General features: G+C 35.6%; 1 protein-coding gene across 4 annotated transcripts in view; it reads right to left on the bottom strand.

Moving 5' to 3' along the window:
- Positions 1 to 1,363: 1,363 nt before the first annotated feature.
- Positions 1,364 to 24,259, bottom strand: part of Asph (Aspartyl beta-hydroxylase) — a 31,924-nt gene continuing 9,028 nt past the window's right edge. Inside the window, exons 2-12 of one of the 4 annotated variants that reach the window (XM_017620988.1) lie at positions 16,883 to 17,065; positions 15,974 to 16,770; positions 15,718 to 15,904; positions 13,824 to 13,901; positions 13,082 to 13,189; positions 11,799 to 12,704; positions 10,335 to 10,441; positions 6,594 to 6,834; positions 6,413 to 6,518; positions 5,621 to 6,340; positions 1,368 to 3,051 (exon numbers count right to left, since the gene is read on the bottom strand). In XM_017620988.1, the coding sequence (XP_017476477.1) occupies positions 2,901 to 3,051; positions 5,621 to 6,340; positions 6,413 to 6,518; positions 6,594 to 6,834; positions 10,335 to 10,441; positions 11,799 to 12,704; positions 13,082 to 13,189; positions 13,824 to 13,901; positions 15,718 to 15,904; positions 15,974 to 16,770; positions 16,883 to 17,065 (3,584 nt within the window). In that variant the 3' untranslated portion in view covers positions 1,368 to 2,900. Of the gene's footprint in view, positions 3,052 to 5,620; positions 6,341 to 6,412; positions 6,519 to 6,593; positions 6,835 to 10,334; positions 10,442 to 11,798; positions 12,705 to 13,081; positions 13,190 to 13,823; positions 13,902 to 15,717; positions 15,905 to 15,973; positions 16,771 to 16,882; positions 17,066 to 24,259 lie in introns of all 4 variants that reach the window. The other 3 variants (XM_017620994.1, XM_017621008.1, XM_017621002.1) reach the window with 3 other exon arrangements.

Genomic DNA, 24,259 nt, shown 5'->3' with positions numbered 1-24,259 from the left:
AGTTAGGGATGACCTTATTAGCATGCAGTATGCTAACCAAACGCATCGTAACGACTAGTAATTGTAACAGATGCTTTTGGAGGGAACCCTACGATTGTTTTTAACTAGTTTTTACTATGTAACATTTATTAACTGGAACAGGAGAATCGATTTTCTTCAAAATTGCTACTTTTTCTGCACTTTGCACTAACAAAAATTAATACAAACAAACAAAAATTCAAAAATCGGGCTCAACTAGTCTCTTGCAAATTGCAAATTTTATAAGCTATATATGTATATATATTTAAAAAATTAATCAAATTGAGTGAAAAATTCAGGCTCCAATGAATTGTGAATACAAAATGCCAATTTTGAACCACTGTTCTATTCGGATTCAAATGCTCTGCTGCCTCAGCGCTATTCGATGACTTTAAGAAAATATTTGCTTAGCTTAAGTTCGAGAGTTGTGACAATGGATCCCTAATATCAACTAGCTCTTCCTAGCCTTATCTCGTTCTTCTTATTGAACTATAGTTTACCTAATTCAACTAGTTCGGTAGGAGGAGCTGAATTACTGGCATGCATATCGTCGTTTAAAGTACAAAACCGCATATCGTCGTCACTCTGCAAAACCGCGTAACTGACATTTTCTGCCAAAAATTGGATTTGCTCACACAAACTGTTAGCGCAAGCCTTATCCATTCGTCCTGAAATATACTAACCAAAAATGCGATTGCTTTATAAAAAAGAGAACCATTTTGATATAGGAGTGTTTTTACCCTCTAGAAAATAATTTATGCCACCTGATCACATACGCGGCTTTGCATTTTGTTGATACGCGGTTCTGTACTTTAAACGACGATATACAATAAACAGGGTAAAATTTCAAAAGGTCATTTTAAATACTTACCAGTTCCTCTTTAATTTGATACCCATACTTTTTCTCTAGGCACATTTCAATGGATTTTTTTAAATTATTTTTGAATTACTGACGTCAGAGTGAAAAACTAAAAACACAATTTACTATAATTGGTCCATGGTTTCGCGAATATATTGATATGTGTGTGTAAAATTTACTATCGCACGGTATTTTACATATGTATAATGAGCTAGACATTTATAAAAAAAATATTAATTATTAAATAAAAAAGGAAGATATTGTCAATAGTGGGCAAGAAAAGGAGTTTCTATTATTGCGACCACTGCAAATAACAAATCCTGAAAATTATGGGATTATTTGCCAAGAATCCGGGGATTTTCGGGACCTAAAAAAGGCCGGAATCCCGGCATTAACATTCCTAATGTATATGCTTATATCGAGTTTTAGGCAATCAAAAGCTTCTTGAATGGCCGCCGATTCTAATTGAAATACAGTCAGGTAGATGGAAAGATAGAGTCCTTCCCCAACTGTAATGGATATAAGAAATGTTCGAGGTTCCTTTTGGAAATTCATAATATGTATTTGATTTCGTCCATAGTGCTGGCCTCCATACCACTTACATCGTAACGAAGTCAATTTAAATATAAATAAAACAAGCATTTTGTCAGGTGTAAAAAAGGAAAGCTACTTCATTCCAAAATTCGTATTTACAACACATTTCTTTTCTCTGAGCTTTTTACAGTGGCATTTGTTTTAATTAAATATTTTTAATAGTTATTCGCTTCCATTTGGTTAACATTAACTTTAAATAAATTCTTTTATATAAAGTTTGAATAAATAAATATTTAAGCTTATAGCTAGTTTAAAGATGTGTGCAAGAAATATAGATACATATGTATGTTGTATAAACAAGCGTATAAAAATATTAAAAAAAAAAACATATTTCATGTAAAATTTTCTTGGTTCAGAGTGTCTTTTGAATGCATACAGACATATGTATGTAGATATGTATGTGTGTACGTATGTAGAAAAGTAAGTCGCAATTGACTTCTGACTACAGCACATAATCGTACAATCATGAATCTTTCTTCAGTTAATCGTTTTAAATCCAATGACTATATAAGAAACGACAATTTCACGTTGATGATTTCATCATGAAAAAAATAATTAACGCGGAAATCCTCCTACAGCATCTTGATACATTTCTAAATCAAAAAGAAAATTTTGAAAAAAAATCGCTTACGTTTTCATTTGGCTAGGGCACGATGTGTAGGCTATTATGTTTTAAAAATGCAATAAACCAATTAGTCTTTTTTTTACCAAACCAAATCATTTGATATACATTTTCTTTTTAAATTATTTCAATGTGCTTGCTGCATACACAAATTCATTTCAATTTTCAGCTATTCACAGTATATATGTACATACATACATCTGCATATACATATTTACATACAATACTAAATGTATTTATCAAAAAAAAATATATATATTCTTATTTATTTTTAATTTATACAATAAACCCTTGCACTTCTTTTCATTAAGTAACACAAATATCAACAGATGGTTTATAGTTTTCACATATCCCAATTAAATTGTTCTTATGGCGCTACATACGATTGCTTACATACATACTTACATCGAATCTTAAAAATATACCTTTGAGCCACATTTTCTAATTAAATTCATTTTATAATTAAATTAATAAATATTTTGTTTTAGTAGTGAAATCGAAACACAGTTATGTATACAAAATGAGCTGTTTGCATGTTGTTAGGCGTGAAAGCTGAGCTTAAAGTTAACAAAGCTGTTACAGATTATGGTTTTTGTTTAAACGAAGAAAGCAGCAATTGCTTAATACATAAATTATGCGTTTATAGGTATGTATGTATTTATTCGTTTGAACGTGTGGCTAATTATTTATGTACGTAAGTAGTATTTCGTGTAATGCGAACAGGAACTCAATACAATAATCAACTAGTATCTACATATGTACGTATGTAGTATGTATGCAGTATGAACGACTATGTTCATGTTTCAATCAAATCGGTGTTAGCGTTCGACGTTGCTGCACGCTCAAATCTGGATGCCAAACATCAACGATCAAGACAAGCCGGAAACTGCTACCGTTATGCCATACCTCGTGCTCAAAACTGTCATCGAATATCAGAAATTCGCCTTCAATCCATGTGCTGTAAATATTATTGTTAAAATAAATTCTTTATGAGTAAAAATGCATTGTATATATGTATGTATGTATTAAGTTTTTTTCATTGTCGTAATAAAATATTAGCTTATTTCAATGTACAGTAAAACCTCGATATAAAGCAATTCGAGCGGTTGGACAAATGATTTAGGAAATTTTGATAGAAGAAAATTTCTTTTTCATTTCTTGTGCGCCATTTTATAGGAATTTTTCGTTTTTCTTCAGAGCTGCAAACATCCTTTGAAGTGTAAAAAATAGTCCGATTTTTTTAAAATAACTTAGTAGACCATGTAAATATTTAAAATTAAGTTGAAAAAATTAAAAATTGGTGCGGCTTTCTCTCTCAGTAAATTTGTTTGCATCCTTTGCAAATACCCAAATTTTAACATTTGGACTGCTTACTTAAGCGAACGTTCCAATAGCTGGTTTTCAATCGATTTTTTTATCAAAAAAGATATTACAGGCAAATACATTTCGACAGTTTAGAATTTATCTAGTTAAAATACATAGCCTAAAATGAGATAAAGTTTGAAATAAAAGTCGCTTATTCCTTAATTTTAAGGTACAAAGCTACATCAAAGTAAGGAATAAGCGACCTTTATTTTAAAACTGATTACCTACATTTGAAACTATTTTAAGAAGTTAACTAAAAAAAATTGTGGGTTAGGCCACTTCTGCTCCATGGCCTAATTTATGGATACAAAGAAAAACACAACATTAAAAAAAAAAAATCGGCATAACTACCGTTTTTTTTTTTAACTGGACTCTAACAGTCAACATATTGATAATTCCCTATGCAGAGTAGAGATGGGCGATCTCGTGACTTTTGAGGAACAACGTTATTTGTGACTGACTTTGCAGTCACGGTGACAAAAAAAGTTGCAAAACTGAAATCTGTTACCGAGTGAACTAAGGGCATTATCCATCTATTTGCCTCACTGACTATTTTCGTCGTTTGTTTTGGCCATTCACACTCGTTCTTAATGGTGTGAAATTCTAATATCAAACCACTTAATCAGATTTTTTTCTTAAATAACATGTCATTATAAGAAAATTTCTTTATGGTTAACATAAGTGGTCGCAGTTCCTTGATAAGTAAATGCGACCGCTACTTTCTCACAGTCACAGTTCGTAGCAGTGACTGTGACCGTTACTGCTGTTTTGGAAAGCGAAATTCTACTACCATAACATCATTGTGACTGTTCCTTTGTCACAGTTTGTCGCGGTGACTTTTTTGAAGTTGTCACGGCAGTTACCCGTGACTTTTGAGTAACCGTGACAAAGTCACACGTATGCAAATATCTGCTACCTATAATGAAGAGGCTCTTGAGTCGACAGTTCGTTATGTAGAGGCTTTAGCTAACGGGACGTGAAACTGTAGGTCCCTCCTCACAACGTCAAAGCGCAGGCTACAAATCGCAGGAGAAGCTCGGGCAAGCATCAGCAAATGTTTGAGGGCCAAATATTTATTTATTTTTGTATACTCGAAATATGCTTGGTATGCTTTGCAGCTAGCATCGCCCTAAGGGTAGTACGTCCTATATTACTTGACTGATGGAGAAGTTGTGTACTCAAATTTTTAGAGTCGGGGTAGAACGTATAAAATGTGAATATCAAATGACGGAGATGTGGCCAAAAGATTCACCTTTACGGACAGAATTACTTAGAATTCGGTTTAGGAGATTCCAACCTCCACCAACATTTCCAAAATGGGCATATTACTGCTATAACTATAACTTTTTAACTGTTGAAGTGCCTTTCACGTTAAGATCAATACAATTAACATGCCGCCTAAATTGGGGAACATAAATAATGGACCCAGCTTCCGCAACAAATCGGTAATTTATACAATCAAGGAAGTAGACGAGTGTGCAAGGAAAGTCTCGGAAACAATACTTGGAAAACTGGGGTATCGCCCCCATTTTAACCATTGTTCGATGAACAAAAAAAAGCACGGAACTTGCTAGGCCTCTTTAAACTGAACACGAAGCTTCGCTATGTTATTCAAGTACGTTGCGGTTTCGGCGTTGTCAAATCTGTAGTTTCATTTTTCATTCTGTCGCCAAAACCGATATGTTCCACACCGTATTTGACAAGATATGACGGAAATTCGTTTCAAAATACATCATTTTATCATTCTGTCTAAGAATAAGCCAACGCCAACTTTATACGACCGCCATTTAATGTATCGTGTTTTTGGTACTTGATTTCGAAAAATTACCAACGATAGTTGATCCCCAGAGAGTTTACAGAGGTGTGGAATGAAGCGTCGAAGGTCCTCTATTAGCTCAACGCTTCTACCACAGCTCTCCAGGTTTCAGTAGTAGACCGCACTGGCGTCTGTACGACCGCACAATTGGTTACAGCTTACTCTCTACAGCAGTTAATTTGCATAAATTCCAGTACACTTCGTACTTCTTTCGCCTAAAGTTTCTTATTCGGTGACCTTTGGAAGCAGCTTGGCGTTGATGGTTACGCGCATTTCCATAGATATGGTCTATACATATAGTGCTAACATATGTGAAAATCTTAAAAGAAATATAAAGCACACTCACCGCTCTTCCTCAGCCACACGCAAACGCGTCCCGCTCGGCACAACCAACCCTAGGTGAGCACGCAATCGGCAATTCGTAGGCCCACAGTGGGCATGCACATGCGTTCCCGGTTGCATGACGCTGAATTTAACTTGACCACGTCGACAACTGGCTGCCGCGCTAAATTTTTTAATCAGCCCACACGTTATGGGCGCTTTCTGGCAATTCTCTACGCGCCGCTGACCGCGCGCATACAATTCGAATTGCTGCCAATTGCCGGTATCACGCAAACTTTCCGCTTCATCGAGGAAATGGCCACGCCTACCCAGCAAGCTTAACGCTTCATCACGTATCGCCCGCCAATTTAGCTCCAATTCACTGAGGTAACTCACATAAGTGGTTTCCGCTTTGGTCCAATAAGGTTTTGCACGCAAATTGGGTTCGTTGTATAGCGAACGCTGATAGGCAGAGGGAAAAAGCTTTAGCGCGGCGCCGCGCTTATACACCTCAACTGCTTCGGCTTGACGACCCAAACGCTGCAATGAATCACCGAGATTGAAGTAGAAGCGACCATCCTGTGTGCCGCTCGCATTCGATTTGATGCCTTCACGCAAGTAAATAACCGCATTTTCATAGTCTTTGTCCAGCTGTCGCAGCACGAAACCGTAATGCACCTGCGCAAAGCCATCCTGTGGCCAGCGGCGTAGCACCTCTTGCAGAACTAGCTTGGCGTCGGATAAACTGAAAATGCAGCAGCTGGGTTAGTGTGGAAATCGAATAAAGAAAAAGCCACTCCATCACCAATATACTTACCGATTCTGCAGCAGGTAAGTGATAGCCAGTTGGTTTCGTACATCTGGCTCATCTGCAAAGCGTTCAATCAGCTGCTGATGTATTGGCACAGCCTGCATATGATGGCCTGCAAATAGCAGAGTCGATTAAAATAAAATAGACTACTCGCAAGGTCTTAAATCCTACAGCCAATCGCGTTTACCCATGAAGCGCATACGTTCGATGCAGCGCTCGGCCGCGGCGCGAAATTGTGCATTGTTGGTGATGGCCGAGCCTAGTGCTAAATACCGCTTATACGCCTGCAAAGCTTCACTAAGCAAATGATTACTGCGCTGCAGCTCTGCCAGTTTATCCAGCGCGTTTGCTTGGCCGAGAAACGCTTGTGGCTTATCGGGGTACCGCTGTGCCAGTTGGCCATATCCTTTAACGGCTTCGGCATAATTCTGTCGAATTTCGATCCGTCGCAGAGGGTGTGGATGTGTGTCGTATTAAATACATATGTATGTATGTTGAGGTGACCAGGTGGCGTGTAGCAAATTTAATCATATGAACATTTAAAAGCAGCAAACAACAGCATTGGGAATAAACATTAAACAACAACAACAATAAGAAAAAATGCAATATTAGTAGGAACATTCCATGCAGAAAATAAAGAGAAAAATTCTGCATACATATGTATGTATGTATGCCAGTATGCATATATGTATGTAAATGTATCAGAGAACAGCACGGGTGCCTATTTTTGTGACTCTAATGATCGATTACTTTTCATCACACATTCCTTTTTGTTATATGCGGCAAATACTATAAACGTATATGAACAAATCTCACGAGTTGTTTTTTTTAGTGTCACTTTCTTCTCTCGCCAGAAAAAAAAGCTATAGCATTTTTCTTGCATATATTCCAATCAGTGGAGTTCCAGAAACAAGTACAATAAAAAACAAGTCAAGAATTTGAACCATTTTAGCCTTAAAGCGTTTATATAGGCGAAAAAGTACCGAAGTTACTCACTTTTTCATTGTCTCTCGAAAAAATTTCATTTTTTTTAATAACTTTGGGAAGTTTTCAAATAAAATTTTCATATTACAGTCAAAGGACGTTGGCATCAAATACAACATATCTGTGAAGTTTCAAGAGAGTGCCACCAAATTCAAAAAAAAACGGCAACATGCAGAATATCTATCGCAGCCATTTTGTAATTTTTGAATTTTTACGATTTGTTAAAATTAAACCACGCCAATGTTTAATTACTTTTAAATTATATGACCATTAAGTTAAGGCGTGCGCATAAACGTGGTAGCTGACTGTGTATGGTGCTACGGGGCATATACGTTACATACACAACTACGGGTATATGAGCACGAGTTGTTATTTTTCTTTTTTTAGTATATCGTTTTTAAGCTTTCATTTAAATACAATTTCGCGATGGAGTCTCGTTCTTTACCGAAAACGGAAGAGAATTCATTGCCTAAGATAAGTGTGCCACCATTTACGGCCAAAAACACGTTTTTTTCGAAAATTGTTGATATGTACGCGAGTATGAAAAGTAAAAAGTACAAATGCAACATATTTTTGGTTGCGGTGTACTCGTGCCGTTCTCTGCTATATATTAGTAAATATAGTATATGTATGTATATGTATGTGTTAGCAAGTGCGCCTCGCACAATTGTGCAGTGGCATAAATTTCAATTAAAGTCATTACTTAATTGGTTGCCTGTGGCTCAGACGCGCGCGCGCGCTGCTTAAGTGGGTGCTGGGCGCGCCCGCTGGCCCGGCACAGTTAAGCAACGAGTTAATTTGTTAATGCAATTGTACTACATAAAAAATATCGTTCCGCTCTGATTGATGTAACTTAGCAAAAATGCAAAACAATTTCCTTTTGGATAGTACTTTCCTTAAAAAATAACAGAGCATATCATTCTAGGCAGCAGTTAGTTAGTTAATATTAAGTAATTTTTTTTTTTTTTAACATCTGAATGGAAAAAAATATTTTGATTGTTCATAAAAATTTAACAAATTCGTTTAGTAAGAAAGTAAATTAAATTTTTAATTTTTATTTTTTTTACTTGCGTATGCTTTCCTTATTTTATTTTAATAGTAACTATAAAAAAAAATTTATTTTCTGTTTAAATCTTAATGATAGCAATTATTAATTTAAAAAACGCGTTTAAAGCTATGCAGAGGGAGTTGGGGAAGTTATTTCAACTAATTATTTGTTTCATTGATATGAGAACTAAAGAAAAAGAAAGGAGAATTAAATAAATATAAATACGAGATTTTCAAAAAAAACTAATTTTACAACAAATAATATAAAACATATTTAAAATAATATTTTAGTATTTAACCTCTTCAGTACTAAAAATCAACCGTTAAAGTTTAAAAATTGGAACATGTTTATGCCGGCTTATTTTTATAAAACTGTTAGTTTTACCGTTATTCAGCGCTCATTATATTGGACACTGGTACCCTAGTATAATTTTGTCGGAGTTCAGAAAGCCGCATACATACGGACTACAGAGGTAATGAGAACTTGCCCTATGGACAAACCTATTTCTCGTAGACCTTCGCATAATGCATACCGTAGATAATCTGCTATAAGACTGGGCGTGTGGAAAGAAAAAACGTTCGGACATATCCATATAATTTCCCCATTTCCACTTAAGATGAGAGACTGTCTACCGATTACATACGACCTGAAGTACAATTTCACAGGCCTTTGCGGCTCATTCTCCCCTCTAGAGCCGACTGGGAAGGGGATCTTGATATCTCTGCCTGGATATTATCATCTGTATACTGAAGGCTCCAAAATGGAATGCGGAGTTGGAGCGAGCGTTTTCCCTGAATCCCTGGGATTAAGAATAGGCTACCGTTTTTTAAAACGTAGTTGTTTACGTTACGGCAAGCGTGTAGGCATTTTCTCGTATAACCAGGCGGCCAGTAAAGCCTTGGTGTCTTTTACGTAATAAAACTCGTTTCCCAGTGCATAAGGTCGAAACTGATCAAAGAGTGTAGGACTCCTTTAAACGCAGTAAGTAGTCAGCTCGATCTAGATTTCGTTTGGGTCAATGGCCATCCCAACAATCCCGGAAACGAGGCTGCAGAGGAGATCCAGTGAGGGTTCCACAATGGCATCGATCCATGATCGGATCTTACCCAAATTGGAGCCATAAGTATTAAAATCTTTCTCGAAAAACTACATAAATCGGATGAAAGGTGACGCGCGGCGACTAGCTGCCGTATATCCCAACTCATGTGGCCCGTGTACAACGCTAAGAGTACACACAACTTATTAATAAAACCCAGTCCTGACGTTTCGAGGCTAGTAGTGATTCTAACTGGACATGGGTGCGAGAAGGCTGGGCATCATAGAGAACACCTGGGTCTTGCTTAAGACCAGTAGTTAATGTCGGCTGATCTGGGCACGATATGATGAAAATTCCTACTCCAACGGGTATACAAGTAACGGTACTGACAAGAAAATTACCCAGACTCCAGTAGCAGGAAAGTTTTAGATCTGATTCTAAAGAGTATGTCTGTAGAGAGGTTGGAAGGTCATATGCATGAACAAGAACTGTCAACACTTCAATTTCATCATAGAAGAGGAAAGAATCAGCAACAATTGTGCACAGAGCTCAGGTAGGTCGGTAGAGATCAACTTGCATACCATCGTAAGTCCGACATAAATAAAGTCTTCAAAAACTACTCATGGTATAAAGCAGAACTTGGCAAACTTTTTTTCTCGCAGAACACTTTAAAAATTTTACTGGTTTCGGCGGACCCCCTGCTGTTACATCACGCAAACCCCCGTCTAATCTCCCATTGATCCCTGGGGGTCCACCTGAACCGCTTTGGGAATCACCGCTAATAAACTATGCTTTCATTATCAACTTAAAACTCAAGTAGTTTTGACATTCAATGAACTACGGTTAGCAAATTTACTCACCTCTCGCAACATTTCTTCGTTTGCTCTACGCAATTCTCGCTCATATAAGTCATAGTCATCGTTATGCGCTTGGGGTCCACCTCCTACTGCTTCTTTTGGTTTGATTTCTAAACATATTTACATAGATAGAGAAAATAGAGAATATAAACTTCTATGCAAAATAAGAAACATTCAAATGTACTTTATATAAAAAGCAAACTATTGATAGTTTCTATCTAATAATTCAATAAACTATCTTGTTCTTAATACAAATGCATATACCCGTAAAATATAAAAAATGTACAAGGTAGGGTTGGGATTTCTATCCGAATAATTCGAATATTTTTTTACTATCCGGATAATTCGAATATCCGAATATCCACATATCCGAATAGCGCAAAGATATCTGGATATTCGAAACTAAAAAATAACAATAAATAAGAATTGTTTCTGCAATGAAGTGTGCTATTATTTTTTTTTTTTTTGCAACTCGATAGATTCAGTAATTTTGAGAACAATTTAACAAATCCGTACAAATACTATAACGAAATTAACGAATATTACCCGATTAGCCGGATATGCGTACCTACTGCGAATAGTCCCAGCCCTAGTGCAAGGTAATCATTATATAAATAGGCAATCATGTTTCCTTTACACCCCTTTTACGGCTAAACTATACTTCTAAGGTATAAACAGTTATATATCATTAGAAAGGTATTTTGATGCTGATGTGCAGGCAATTTTTAAAATTTCAAATCAGTTTAAAATAGAGCGAAAAAATCAATTCAAAAGTCACACCAATACCAATGCACACATGTACATGGTTGGGGCGGAAATGCCCCCTAAATGTATGCTTTAATATTGATAGCGAATTAAAGAAACGTGCTAAGCAGCAGTTCAGGAATAAAATGTATGTATGNTTATTTTAGCTCATTCAACTTACATAAACTATCCTTAATTTTATCGGTTGAATTTCAACCGCTGGGCGAACACTAGTTAACTTAAATCGGCAACACTTACTATTGTCAAATTGTTACATGAATATTACTTTAGTATAATACTATGTAATTATAAATGTATGTTTGCATGTATGTATGTATGTGCTCTTATTTATTCGCTTAACTCGCACAGAATTCTTTGCATTCATTTCTTACTGCTAACCGATGGCTATTAATTAGCTTTGATGATGATAATGATGATGTTGCTGTAGTCACAAGCAATGTTTTGTTGCTGAGCGAATTCTCGTGAACCAATTATTTAATAGTATTTAATAAGAAAAAAATTTATTTCTAATGTTATTAGAATTCGCATGCTAATGTAGCCGTTTAGTGAGTTGGCATATGTACATACATACATATTTATACGTACATACGTATTTGCATGAACATATTTCTAATTTTTCATCATTTACATACATACATATGTATGTACACACATAAGTATTTGTTCGCTAACAAAGCCATTCAAGCAGTAATTAGTAATTACGTGTCCAAGTCGGATCATCCGGATCTTCGTCACTTTCATATTCTTTTGCTGGTAAGCGACCATACTTGGCTTCTAATCTATTCATTAATTCGGTATCATCGATATCAGAAATATCCTCATCGTCTAATAAATCGTCATCGATATCTTCCTCGTCTTCCTCGCCCTCGCCCTCGCCCTCCTCATCGTCTTCTTCTTCTTCTTCTTGTTCCTCATCCTCCCACTCATTTTCGCGCTTTAATACCTCGCGTACATATGCTGCTGCTCCATCAACACCATCATCATCATCATCATCATAATCAATGTCCTCATCATCGGGCTGATAATCCACATCATGTGTAATTTCATGCTTTCGCAGCGGTTTCGGTGAGTCTGTTATGTATTGTTTGGTAGTAGGTTTCGGCGAGTGTACTGCCGAAGAACTGATAGTTGTTTTTGTTGGGGCTGCTATATAGCTTTGCACAGGCTTTATAGTTGATTCGAATTTAGTTGTTCTTATTGTACTAGCTGTTGTTGTTGTTGTTGGTGCAGGTGTTTTTGGTGATTGTGTTTGCATTACACTTGCAGTGGTTTTGGGTGGTGCTGTTGTTGTTGTTGTCGTTAATGTTGATACCTTCTTGAAAGGCATCTCGGCAGTTGTTGATAATGGCCGCATTGGCGCAGTCAATATAGCAGGTGATTTCTTTTGACTCCAACGTTGATCCCTTACTTCTTCAAAACGCTGTGGGTTTGAATTACCCTCACTGTGCTCGGACTCTGCTAATCGGGAGCGATACAGATCGTTCAACTGCTCAAAGCTTTCGGGTATATATTCGCCTGACAAGCCGGATAATTCATCGTAGGGGTCTTCGACTTCTTCTTCATATTCATACTCCTCTTCTATTTCGATTTCTTCTTCAGAGTATTCGCCTTTTTGTGTAAATAGAAATCCAGTTTTTAACGAGAAATTATAGAAAACACCTCAGACCAGCTTGTTCAAAGCGATAGTGTAATGAAAAGAGGTTAAGTCAAGTAGGCAATTAAAATAATTCATTTTTTAAACTAATTATCGGGCTGAAACTTGAAAGTAAATTTGGACCCGGAAAATACGAAAAGTTTCGTAAAGTCTCAAAAAACAAAAAAAAAAAGAAGTATTTCGAAAAGCCCCAAGAAAGCTTTCGAAAACCCGGAAATAATACGAAGCAACTCCTAAAACCAAAAAGCACAAGTAAGAAAGTTAACCTCTTTTCATTTCAACAGATCTAAAAACATGCACGAAAAAATTAATGTATGTATGTATGTTTAACCATCATCATCCGGCAGCGGTGGCGGTTCCTCATCCTCGGCATATTTATCTTCCGCTGTTGCTATTGTTAGGCGTCGTTTCATTACCAACTCTGGTGCAGGTTCCTCAGCTGAGGATTTTAGTTTTTTTTTTCGTTTTTTCATTGAAGTAAAAATATATTCATATTTAGTTAATAATCACAGAAAATCTTTGTTAGACTATGTAATAAATACAGTTTGCAATAATAAAAAATGCCAATATTGCAGCATACATACAATGGCGCAAAATATAATATGCGTATAAAATCTTAATCATTTCAAGAACTAAAATGTAAAAAAGAAAATACATTTACATACATAAGTAACAAACATAATCGTTGACAAATAAAATATTTATTTTTTGTACAAATAATTTGTTTAGAATCCTAAAAGAAAGTGCAAATAAGGATGGGTTAAAATAAAACAGTGACTATTATTTTTTATTAAACCAAAAAATTAATCATTAATTGTTACAACATCAAAAAAGCCATGCTGACATAAATATTTGAAATAAATTTTTCCAATTTTGCTTGTTGAAATGCACAGCAGAAATTTTAAAGAAAACATTAATGTTTAAATTTTTCTTTATTTTTGGCTCTAGGTTAAGTGGCACAAAATTTGGATTAACGTAAAACGCAAAAAGCGGCACTAGTAAGCTTGATTTTATTAATTTTACTTTATAAAAAAAAAAAACACAAGACACATTTTTGAAACTTTTCAACTCACTTGTATTTGGATTTTTCCTAATCAATACAAGGCGTGCAACTAGCGCGAGTGCCACACCGACGCCAATTTTAACCGCAACTGCAAAATTATACACACATACATAAGTATATAGGAAACGATTTTAAGTCGTAATTTTGACTCAATTTGATTTTTAATAATATATTAATACTTAATATTAAAAAAAAAAATAGCTTAAGAATTATTGGGGAAATAAGTAAAGGATATTGAAAAAGTAAATACCAAGTATGGACACAAAGAAGTAGTGAATAGTGGATGGTATGAAAATAAAGGATATTTGCACTTTCTTGTACATTGTCATAAAAAAAAACTTACTTTATAGATCATATTGTGAATTTTTGATTGCGAATACATATGTATGTATTTATAATAGACCGTACCACCTTACAAGCAATTGAAAAAGCTAGCCCCTAGATGCCTGAGCCTAAAGTATTTATGCAAGGCAATTTCGAAATATTTTTTTTTTGTTTTTTGGTCGAACCTAAAAGTCGCGTCTTTTACATTTTTTGGTGATACCTTTATTCGGCAATACAATTTTTTTAATAAGTTCTACTGGAATAATCGAAGTATGTATCTACTACCTTAGCAAAGATTTAATGATTTTTGGGGGGTTTTACTTTACATTAGGGTGGTTCTTTAGGGTGTTTAGAACTGAGATTCGGCTGATATGTACTAGAACGGGGTATATGAGGTCAATGAACTTTCTGATACATAAAATTGTCTTGACAAGAACATCGATATATCATACTTTAACCCAATTTAAAATCACTAAAATACAACAAAAATAAAATTGACTGAATTCTGAAATTTAACGGAAACGTTGTTTCATAACAGTTATTAGATGATAAATATTTTTTCCGTTGCTGTTAAGAGTTATTTCAAAACGTTTATTTTTTACGTTGCTCGATAACAGTTATTGCCCAACGTTTATTTTTTACGTTGCTTGATAACTGTTATAGCCCGATGTTTTTTTTTACGTTATCTGATAAGAGTTGTTTCACTCTCTCACTTTTAATTCATCATCTTTATCTTATTCTCCACCTCCATCTTCATCAATATCCTAATCTTACAACGTTTATCAGACAACGTAAAAAATAAACGTTGTAAAATAGCTCTTATCCAGCAACTTAAAAAAATAAACGTTGGGAAATAAATCTTATCGGCAACGGAAAAAATATTTTTCCTGCCTAACAGTTATCAGGCAACGTAAAAAATAACCGTTGGGTGATAACTCTTATCGACGAAATAAAAAATATTTCTCATCTAATAACTGTTATGGAGCAACGTTTTTGCTATAAAACTTATAACTGTTATGTCCCTGCATATATCAATTTTACCGGCCATGCCTATTGTGCTTATTTTAATGTACATACATATCGACACCTGAGTGGGAGATCGGCGTATCTCGGCAGCCAGTTCGAAAACGCCTTATCTCAAAAAAACTTTTCAACAACGCCCTATTTCAGAATTTGGTTGAAGAACTCGGTTCAAAAACGTCCTATTTCCTAGGGCGTTCTTGAAAAGTTTCTCGAACGATCCTCCACTCAGGTGTGTAAATTTAGAATCAACATTATTGTATTTCCACTATGAATATGACCCTGTATTCTACCGCTATCTACAAAGTTACATGTAAGCACATACATACAAACTTACATACATACTTACACATGTACATATGTTCTTAACTGATGCTTTAACAGATTTAAATAAATGTTGTACTATTGAAGGTTAATTCACTTTATGTACGTAGGTAACAGAGACGATTGTTTCCAAACTACAGATTCATGCATACATATGTATGTAGACTGCCTATTTTCATTCCTTTTCGATTTCCCTCTCCTTACTACTATGCATGTATTCAATAAACTTTACTTACGAGAAGACGCCCAAGATGGCACCGCTTCAGCTGCATCTTCCTTATCAACTTTCTCTGCAGATGCCGGTTCACTTTTGGCCGCCTGTGCTGCCTGTTGTCGCGCCTTTTCTTGCAACAGCAATAACTCCTCGGCATCATTATCGACTACATTTTCTATAGAATTAAATGTATCATCATCATCATCTTCCTGCAATAAAGAGGCGAAATTAGCAAATTATTTAAACGCTAAAGCAAATGCAATTGCATGCAATTTAACAACCTCATAATCATCATCATCATCATCATTGTCGTTAGCGTTGTTGCCTTGCGATCGTTCACTTTTTGTTTGTTGTTGTGCTGAGCGTTCATAAATTGGTTCAATATCATCATCGCCGTCGTCGTCGTCCTCGTCGTCGTCTTCGTCGTCATTTTCATCATTCACATCGTTCACATTATTATTGCTGGCATTTTCATCATCATCATTATCATCAGCTTCATTCGCCTCCTGACTAGCTTCAGCAGTTTGTTCATTTGTGTTATTCTGTTCCTCATCATCTTCTTCTTCTTCTTCATTATTATCTCCTTCAGCATCAGCTTCATCTTCTTCCTCTTTTGTGGTGGCCTCTTGTGTTGCCTTATCATCATCATCGTCATCATCCTCTTCTTCTTTATTATTATCATTATCATTCTCATCATCATCATCATCTTCTTCATTCGTTCGCTCCAACGTAGCCTCTTTGGTAGCATCTTCATCTTCTGCTTCGTCGTCATCCTCGTTCTCTCCATCTTCTTCATCATTGTCCTCATCTTCTTCCAGCTCTTTTGTTTGTTCTGTTGTGGCATTTTCATCTTCTTCGTCATGATCGCCATCGTGAGCTTCATCTTCATCATGCTCTTCATCTGCCTCCTCATCCAATTCTGAGTGATCTTCCTCTTCTTCGAATGGTTCATCGTGCTCTTCATGCTTTTCTATCGACGCCTGTACGGGATCATGATCATCATGGTCTTGACGACTCTCATCTACCCAGCCATCGAAATAATTGGAGAAACGTGACTCTGACAATGGTGTATCCACTGTAACAAAGCAAAGCAAAGGCAAAAACGTTATTGTATGTAGATTTGTATGTTCGAGTACGTAGATTTATCATTACGAAAAAAAAGTAAGTACAGTTCATTGAATACTCACAATCAGATATACCGCGATTTTCCAATATAATCAAACCCACAAGGCCAAATAAAATGGCTAGCAGTGAAAAGAAGAATATCTTTGCGCACCAATGACCTCCAGTGCCGTGATCGTGCTGTACGTGAAGATGAACATCTTCGTTGCCCATCTTGGTGATGTGCACGCCATGTGAAGATTCGTCATCTGAACGAAATGATATAATGAAAACGAATTGGTATGTATGTATGTGCATATATGTATAATGGATAAAAACCAAAAGACATAAAAACAAAAATATGTTTGTAAAAAGATTGAAGGAGGGTAATGATAACTGGATAGGCATATATATTTTTTAATCCAATTATATGTATGTATGGTTTTGTATTGTTCTAGGAAAAACCTCAGGGTATTTATGTATGTATATTTGTATTTTTTAGATATGGAAAGGACAATTCAACGAATACGCAAAGGGTTCTGCAACTACCTTCAAAGCTTGAATGGCGCGAAAAAGATAATTCACCCTCCGATTTACGATCGAATGCATCTAAGTAATATAAATAAATAATATAATAAAAATATAATTAACCATAAATACTTATAATACGAAATCAGGTTAAATATATACATAAGTACATAGCGAATTTTGCAGGGCAATTCTATCAACTGTCTTTCAACCAACCACAGTCTTTCGAAAGACTAAATTCTGTCTGTCTTTTAGCGACAAGTTTTCTTAAAATTAAAATAAATTAAACTATATATCTGTGCTCGTATGGAATAGTCGCTTATGTCGGTAGGCCGGCTTTAGTATAATGCGGCATTCGCAGCATACGATTGTGAATGACTCACTAGCGCCGAGCCGTTGAAGACCTCTTGACAAATAAACGTGAAAGAAATTGTTTCGATACTCTATAGCAAGTCAATATTCTTATTAAGTCTCATCAAAAAAAATCCTTGTGGTTTAAAGAATAAAGTGAATGGTGCATTGTACTAAGGCCAGATATATATACATAATGTGTATGTATGTATATATTAGAGCGAATCAATTGGCATGGGAGATTTTCTCGACTATAGGCGTATAGCATAGGAGGATTCTCCGTGTAATTCTAAGCAAATTTGTCAAAGAAACCATGGGTATAAATTTAATTTGGAGTTTGCCAAATTGCGAAAATAAGTTCATTTTACTTAGCTTTTTGCTGCAGTGTCTTAAGAAGTGTTTAAATGAGAAAAATAAAAAGAATAGTGAAATACCTTTTCACTGATACCTCATAAGTCTAAATTGGATTAGCTTTGGCCCAGTTATTATTGGGAATATCCTGAATAGAAACAGAGTTTTCCGATCGAAAAATATTCATTTTAAAGAATTCTACACTATTTCTACGAAAAGTGGTTCTTTCCCCATATATAAAACATGGTAAACATTGAGCGCTTTGAGCACTCCCTAAATAGGGGTATATTTTTTTCGGTATAGAACAATCCTAAGAGGTGGCAGCATTAAAATTCCGAGTTTACTTTTTCACATGCATTTTTGAACCACTCTAATGTACGTGTGCATGCATGTAGTTTGTATTGAATTTTTGTTGTAAGAAAAAAAATTCAAGGATAAGTAAAATGTACGTTTTTTTTATATTAACACGTAAGAAAATTTGAAAATTTTCACTGTTGCGCCCTTTGGCGTATTTTTTTTTTTTTAGCATTTTATTCAAATTTAAGCATTTCTCTACGGCACTACAGCAAAATGCTAGTAAAGGAAACCTATTTTCGCAATTTGGCAAACTCCAAATTGATTTTATACCCATGATTTCTTCGGCAAATTTGCTTAGAATTACACTTACAATCCTCCTATGCCATATGCCTATAAATGTATCTATGTACATACAAACAATAAAAACTAAAAATTTAAAGAAACTTAAATTAAAAATAGGAAACAAAATTAATTTAAAAAAGCAAAAATTGATCATATCAGTTTCTAAAAAATTAAAAATATAAATATAAAGTTCCCACCCCAACAACAGCATTTAACGCTACAAACACTCAGATAACTCAAGGCCTAAACCGAAACCGCTCATATGAGAGAACAATCCTAGTAGCGTTGGATACCGTCAGCCACTCCACGCTACTAAAAAACATTGAGACTTCCTAGCTTCCACAGGGACTCAAACGGTGGTCAGCGAATTATCTAAGTGGTGAGTGAGATATTCGTCAGTAATTTATAGAAACAAAGTAGCAAGCTAAGAAAAATTAACCAGGTAGTCCCTCAGGGGGGTGTCCTTTTCCCACTATTGTTTAACTATTATATTTCAAAGCGCCCTCAACCATCAGGGAGTCTCCATTGCCTCATATGCAGACGATTGCTCCATAATGGCGTCCGGGAATGGAATTGACTGATTCTATTTAATGCAAGGAGCCTAGCCCTATCCCCTACGAAATCCTCGGCAATCATTTTTACCACCTGGACGAAGGAGGTCAAACTACAGCTGAACATTCACGATGGCGTACAAATTCCAAAGGTGAACAACCCAAAACTTCTCGGAGTTACCTTCGATAGTCTGCTCCCCTTCTCGGAGCATACAATAGGATGAAGAGCTGCAACAAGGTCCTCAAGTCGATAGCCGGCAGCAACTTGGGCAAAAACAAAGAAACTTTGCTGACAACATACTAGGCAATTGGCTGGCCGGTTCTAAACTATGAAGCGCCGGTGTGGTCGCCGGTGACTGGTAGGATGCAGTGGACGAAGCTGCAGACCTGCCGAAATACCGCACTCCGAACAGCCACCGGATGCATTCTGATGTCGCCACAACACCAGGGAACATAACACAATGCTCTGCAAGCAATTCTTGGTAGGGTGTCACAGACGTGGGTACCCGAACAGACACCTGCTTGCAGCGGTACCCTTGTCAGAAGGCGTCTATACGAACTGATGGGTGAATTCCAGACGTTCATAAAGCAACCTCTGGACCCGTCAGCTTACCGACAGGCCCTGAGTGGCATTCACAGGGAATCAGTATTGACATATACTCCACCTGTGAATGCCGTTTTGGGAACAAGGTGGTTGACCTGACGTGGACGAGATAGAGTTTCGTCTGTCTCGGGAGACTCGCATCATAACAGTCCAACTTCGCTGTGGCTACCGCGGCAAGCTAAACTCGCACCTGAGCATATTGAATGCCCCCTAAATTCCATGGAGAAAAGTCATCTTTGCAGCAACCAAATCTTGTATCTTTTAAGTGAGAGTTTTCGTCAAATGGGCTCTTAACCCTATGCAAGCCATCCAGTCCACATAAGTGTTTTTAAACACCCAGGGCGCCTGTATGGCTGTTAAGTGAGGTTTCTCGCGCAGCATAGTCAGTAGGGTAGTCTAAAACAAGTAAAGTCGGAATTTTAATGCTCTCACCCTCTATGATTGTTCTATACCGAAAAAAAAAATTTATTTTGAAATCCAAAAAATATTTAGAGGTTGCTCAAAGCGCTAAAAATTTTTGCATGTATTTTATATGTATGGGAAAAAAACAATTTTTCGTTGAAATGGCATAGAACTCTTTAAAATCTGTATTTTTTGATCGGAAAACTTTGTTTATCTGCAAAAGACTTTCCATAACAATACCCAATTGTTGATTTCAAAATAATAAAAATAGGGGTATATATTTTCGATATAGAAAATGGTAGGGGGTAAGAGCATTAAAATTCCGAATTAGCTTATTTTGGACCGCCCTAATGCACATACATATTTCCATACATCTGTTTGTCATTTTTTATTACCTATGTAGTTTGTAAATATAGTATGTATACTACTATTAAAATTTATACTATATATAGGCAAACAAAAAAACAATTCAATAACCTCAAAGCAGCAAGGCAAGCGCAAACTTTTGCGCTAAACGGTATTTATATGTACGTTTGTACACACGTATCTATGTATGTAATTAATTAAGGAAGCGTGTGAAATGCGTACTAGCACAAATGTAGCTAAAAATAAAATTGAATGACGACGTAGAAGCGACGTAAACAAAGAAAACCGACAGACAGACTGACAGTAATAAAAACAATTGTAAGTGAAAAAAAAACGGAATGGACAAAATAAAAGTCAAGAGAAAACTTTGAAAACAATGCACAAAATCAAAAAAGACAACTCAATAGCAATGCCAAAAATACGAAGTGAAAATCATACACGTCCAATTTTAATGGACAATTGCCAACTGATAAATATGTATGTACATTAGACTGCATCACTCCCCATACAAAAAAAAAAAACACTCGGTACTGTGTTTCCATTGGAATTATAAAAATAAAATGACAAAACGGTTAAGCTTAAAAAAATTTTATAAAAATATAAAAAAATTTCAACGGAATCGTAATAATGGATTTTTGATGCTGTTTTTTAACTTTTTTCAAAGATTGGTATAAGAAAAACTTGCATAACTGAACTTAAACTATTCCGATTTAGACTTGTGAGGTATCATTGGAAAGGTATTTTTCCGTTTTATATCTCTGCTGATAAACTTATTCAAATAATGAAAGTTAGGATGAACGGGCGTTATTCCAAGTTGAATTAAGATGTGTTGGTATTCGGAACAAAAAAAATGGGATACTGAGACCCGACAAGTCTAAATCAGAATATTTTTGGCCCAGTTATTCAGTTTTTCGTAAATCAATCTCTGAAAAAGGTTAAAAAAAACAGCATCAAAAATCTCATTATTACGATCCCGTTGAAAAGATTTTTAAATATTGTTATGTAGATTTTTTAAGCTTAAACCGTTTTGTCATTTGAGGGGATTTTTTTCAAAAAAAATCTTTAAGAAAGTGTTTTTATTCATGAAAAACTCCATTTTTAGAGGTATTTTCAAACCAGTCCAGCTCGCGCAAATTTTAATATTTTTGCGAAAAATATTTTGGTGGAAGTGTTAAAATATAATAAATTTTGTAATCCCGGCGGAAACCCGCAAATTTTTTTGGTGAAGCATTCTAATGTACATACATATTTATGTATATACCAAAACACATCCGAGGGGTGATCCACAAGTAAATATATGCGCATATGTACATAACTGAAATGTAAAATAGTTGCGATCGTCTTATAAGTACTACACTACCACTGAACTGAAATCTGAGATCTCGCGAAATTTTTCGGTAATAGGATCACCGACAATACAATACTTTTATATAAACAAAAAACGTGGGGGAAAAATTACCGAACCCCTCGTCACCATGCTCGGTGTGAAGACCCCTACTGTGTTTACTGCTATTACAATTGATTGTAGTATTCGCTAAAAGAGTTCCGTAACACAAATATAACCGTCTTGTACAAATCAATCGTGCAAATCTATCGTTGCGAATTCGGCTAATAATTTCGAAACCGCAAACTTACGCACACTTGCGCGAATTTTTCACATCAAATTCCGATGTACAATTATTCACCTACCTTGTTTGTCATATTTTTATACTCGGCGTGTCCATATCATATAAAATAGTATTGTTACGTTTTCTACTAGGTTTTCACACCAAACATTTTTTCTTTGAATTTATTACTTTCCTGCCGCTTCTTTAGCGCCTTCAAAACACTAAACGCCGGGTTTCGAATGCGTCAAAGGAGTGAAACATTGATGATATCGTAGCAGTATTCGCAGCACAAAAGTCTCGAATACAGTCGTTCCAGTAATACCATTTTATTCCCGAGTACTAAATGCTGTAAACCTGAATGAAGGTGAAAGTATCCATTACTTTATTTTTTATTATGAGTAATTATTAACACAAAAAGAGGCCCCGCAAGTATCCGGGCCCAGGGCGCACACATTCTTAATCCGGCCCTGTAAATATGTATGTATATAAATAAAAATGTGCGTTACTTGTGATTGTTTTTTTAACTTCCAGTTATACGAGTGCCAACGTGTGATTCCGTCGCCCACAACTTCGCTGTGAATGACCCCCCCCCATATGTATATTTACATACATATCACACAAACAAACATACGTTCTAAATGCATACTTATGTATATTCATACAAGCTTACACTACCTGGCGGTGCAATCAGCCACAATAATAGCGCCAATCCATAGAGCACAAAAATTGTGGAAGATGTATGTGTGTACCTACATACATACATATGTATATAAAAACATACATAAGTACGTACGTATAGATATGTACACATATGGGCACTTCCAATCGAAGTGACATAGGTAATGAGCAGGAAACGGATTTTATGGAAATTGCCTTTTTTCTGCTAAAGAGATAGAGTATAGTTATATTCGATTTAGCTTTTTCTGATTCCATATACATTTGATGTTGCTTTTTTTGCCTATTGTTCCATTAAAAAAGTGATTATAGCCCTTATTCCTGATAATATAAACCTTTCAAACGTTCCACACACACGTTTTAATGGTATCAACTTACGCCGAGCGCACGTTTAGTATATTCAAAGCTGTGTTAAAGCCTGTTCTATTACAAAAAAAAATCAAGGTGATAATGAAGAAAATCGATGGATAAATAAAGAAGTAATAAGTGGTCATATGAAATTGCGCAAAGATTTTTTGTATGAAAAATTTGCAGAAAATAATATTACTCATACGCAATGTACTCCTGGAAATATCTCGAAAACTTAACCATAGAATAAAAAAATAACTCGATTTTCGGAATCAGCGAGCAATTCTATATTGGAATTATTTTTAAGTTTTTGCCTTTTTTAGTGCCTTCTTTAGCCTTTTTCACTATTTCGAGTAGCTTGTGGAACAAACAAACCTTTATTTGTAAACGAATGTTTAAAGCAAATAAAACAGGAATTTTATGTCGAATATGTTTTTTTTTTTTTTTTTTTAACTTCAGTGCCACCGAACGAGACCATTTTTTGCAAATCTATGCCCTACTACTACATATGTATGCCAAATTTGAAACAAATCGGAGCGTAAATATCGATTTTCAAAATATCTTGCGCCTGGCGCAACTTAGCGAGAATAAAAAAAAAATCTGCTTACATAGCCCATATATATTATAAAAAGCAGCCCATTCGCCCATAAATAAGTTATATATATGACTTTATTTTTTCGAGGGAGACCTTCTGCTGGAAACGCCCATTTAAGACATTTACATATGTATACATTAGGGCGGTCATTTTTTTTTTTACTATGCGCGTATGGCATAGGAGGATTCTACTTGTAATTCTAAGAAAATTTGTCGAAGATACCATAGGTCTAAAATCAATTAGGAGTTTGCCCAATTGCGAAAATAGGTTTCTTATCATTTTGCTGTCGTTTCGTAAAGAAGTGCTTAAATTTTGTATAAAAACATGCTACCCATGGCTTCTTCGGCAAATTTGCTTAGAATTACACGTAGAATCCCTCTGTGATATACGTGCATAGTCGAAAAATCTTTCATACAAATTGACCCGCCCTAATATATATACATACA

Source organism: Rhagoletis zephyria, unplaced genomic scaffold (genome assembly GCF_001687245.7).
Source record: "Rhagoletis zephyria isolate East Lansing unplaced genomic scaffold, Rhagoletis_zephyria_1.1 Rzeph_scaffold_00040, whole genome shotgun sequence".
Taxonomy (NCBI): Eukaryota; Metazoa; Arthropoda; class Insecta; order Diptera; family Tephritidae; genus Rhagoletis; species Rhagoletis zephyria.
The sequence above is the reverse complement of the archived record's forward strand: the minus strand, read 5'-3'. Positions and strand labels throughout refer to the sequence as shown.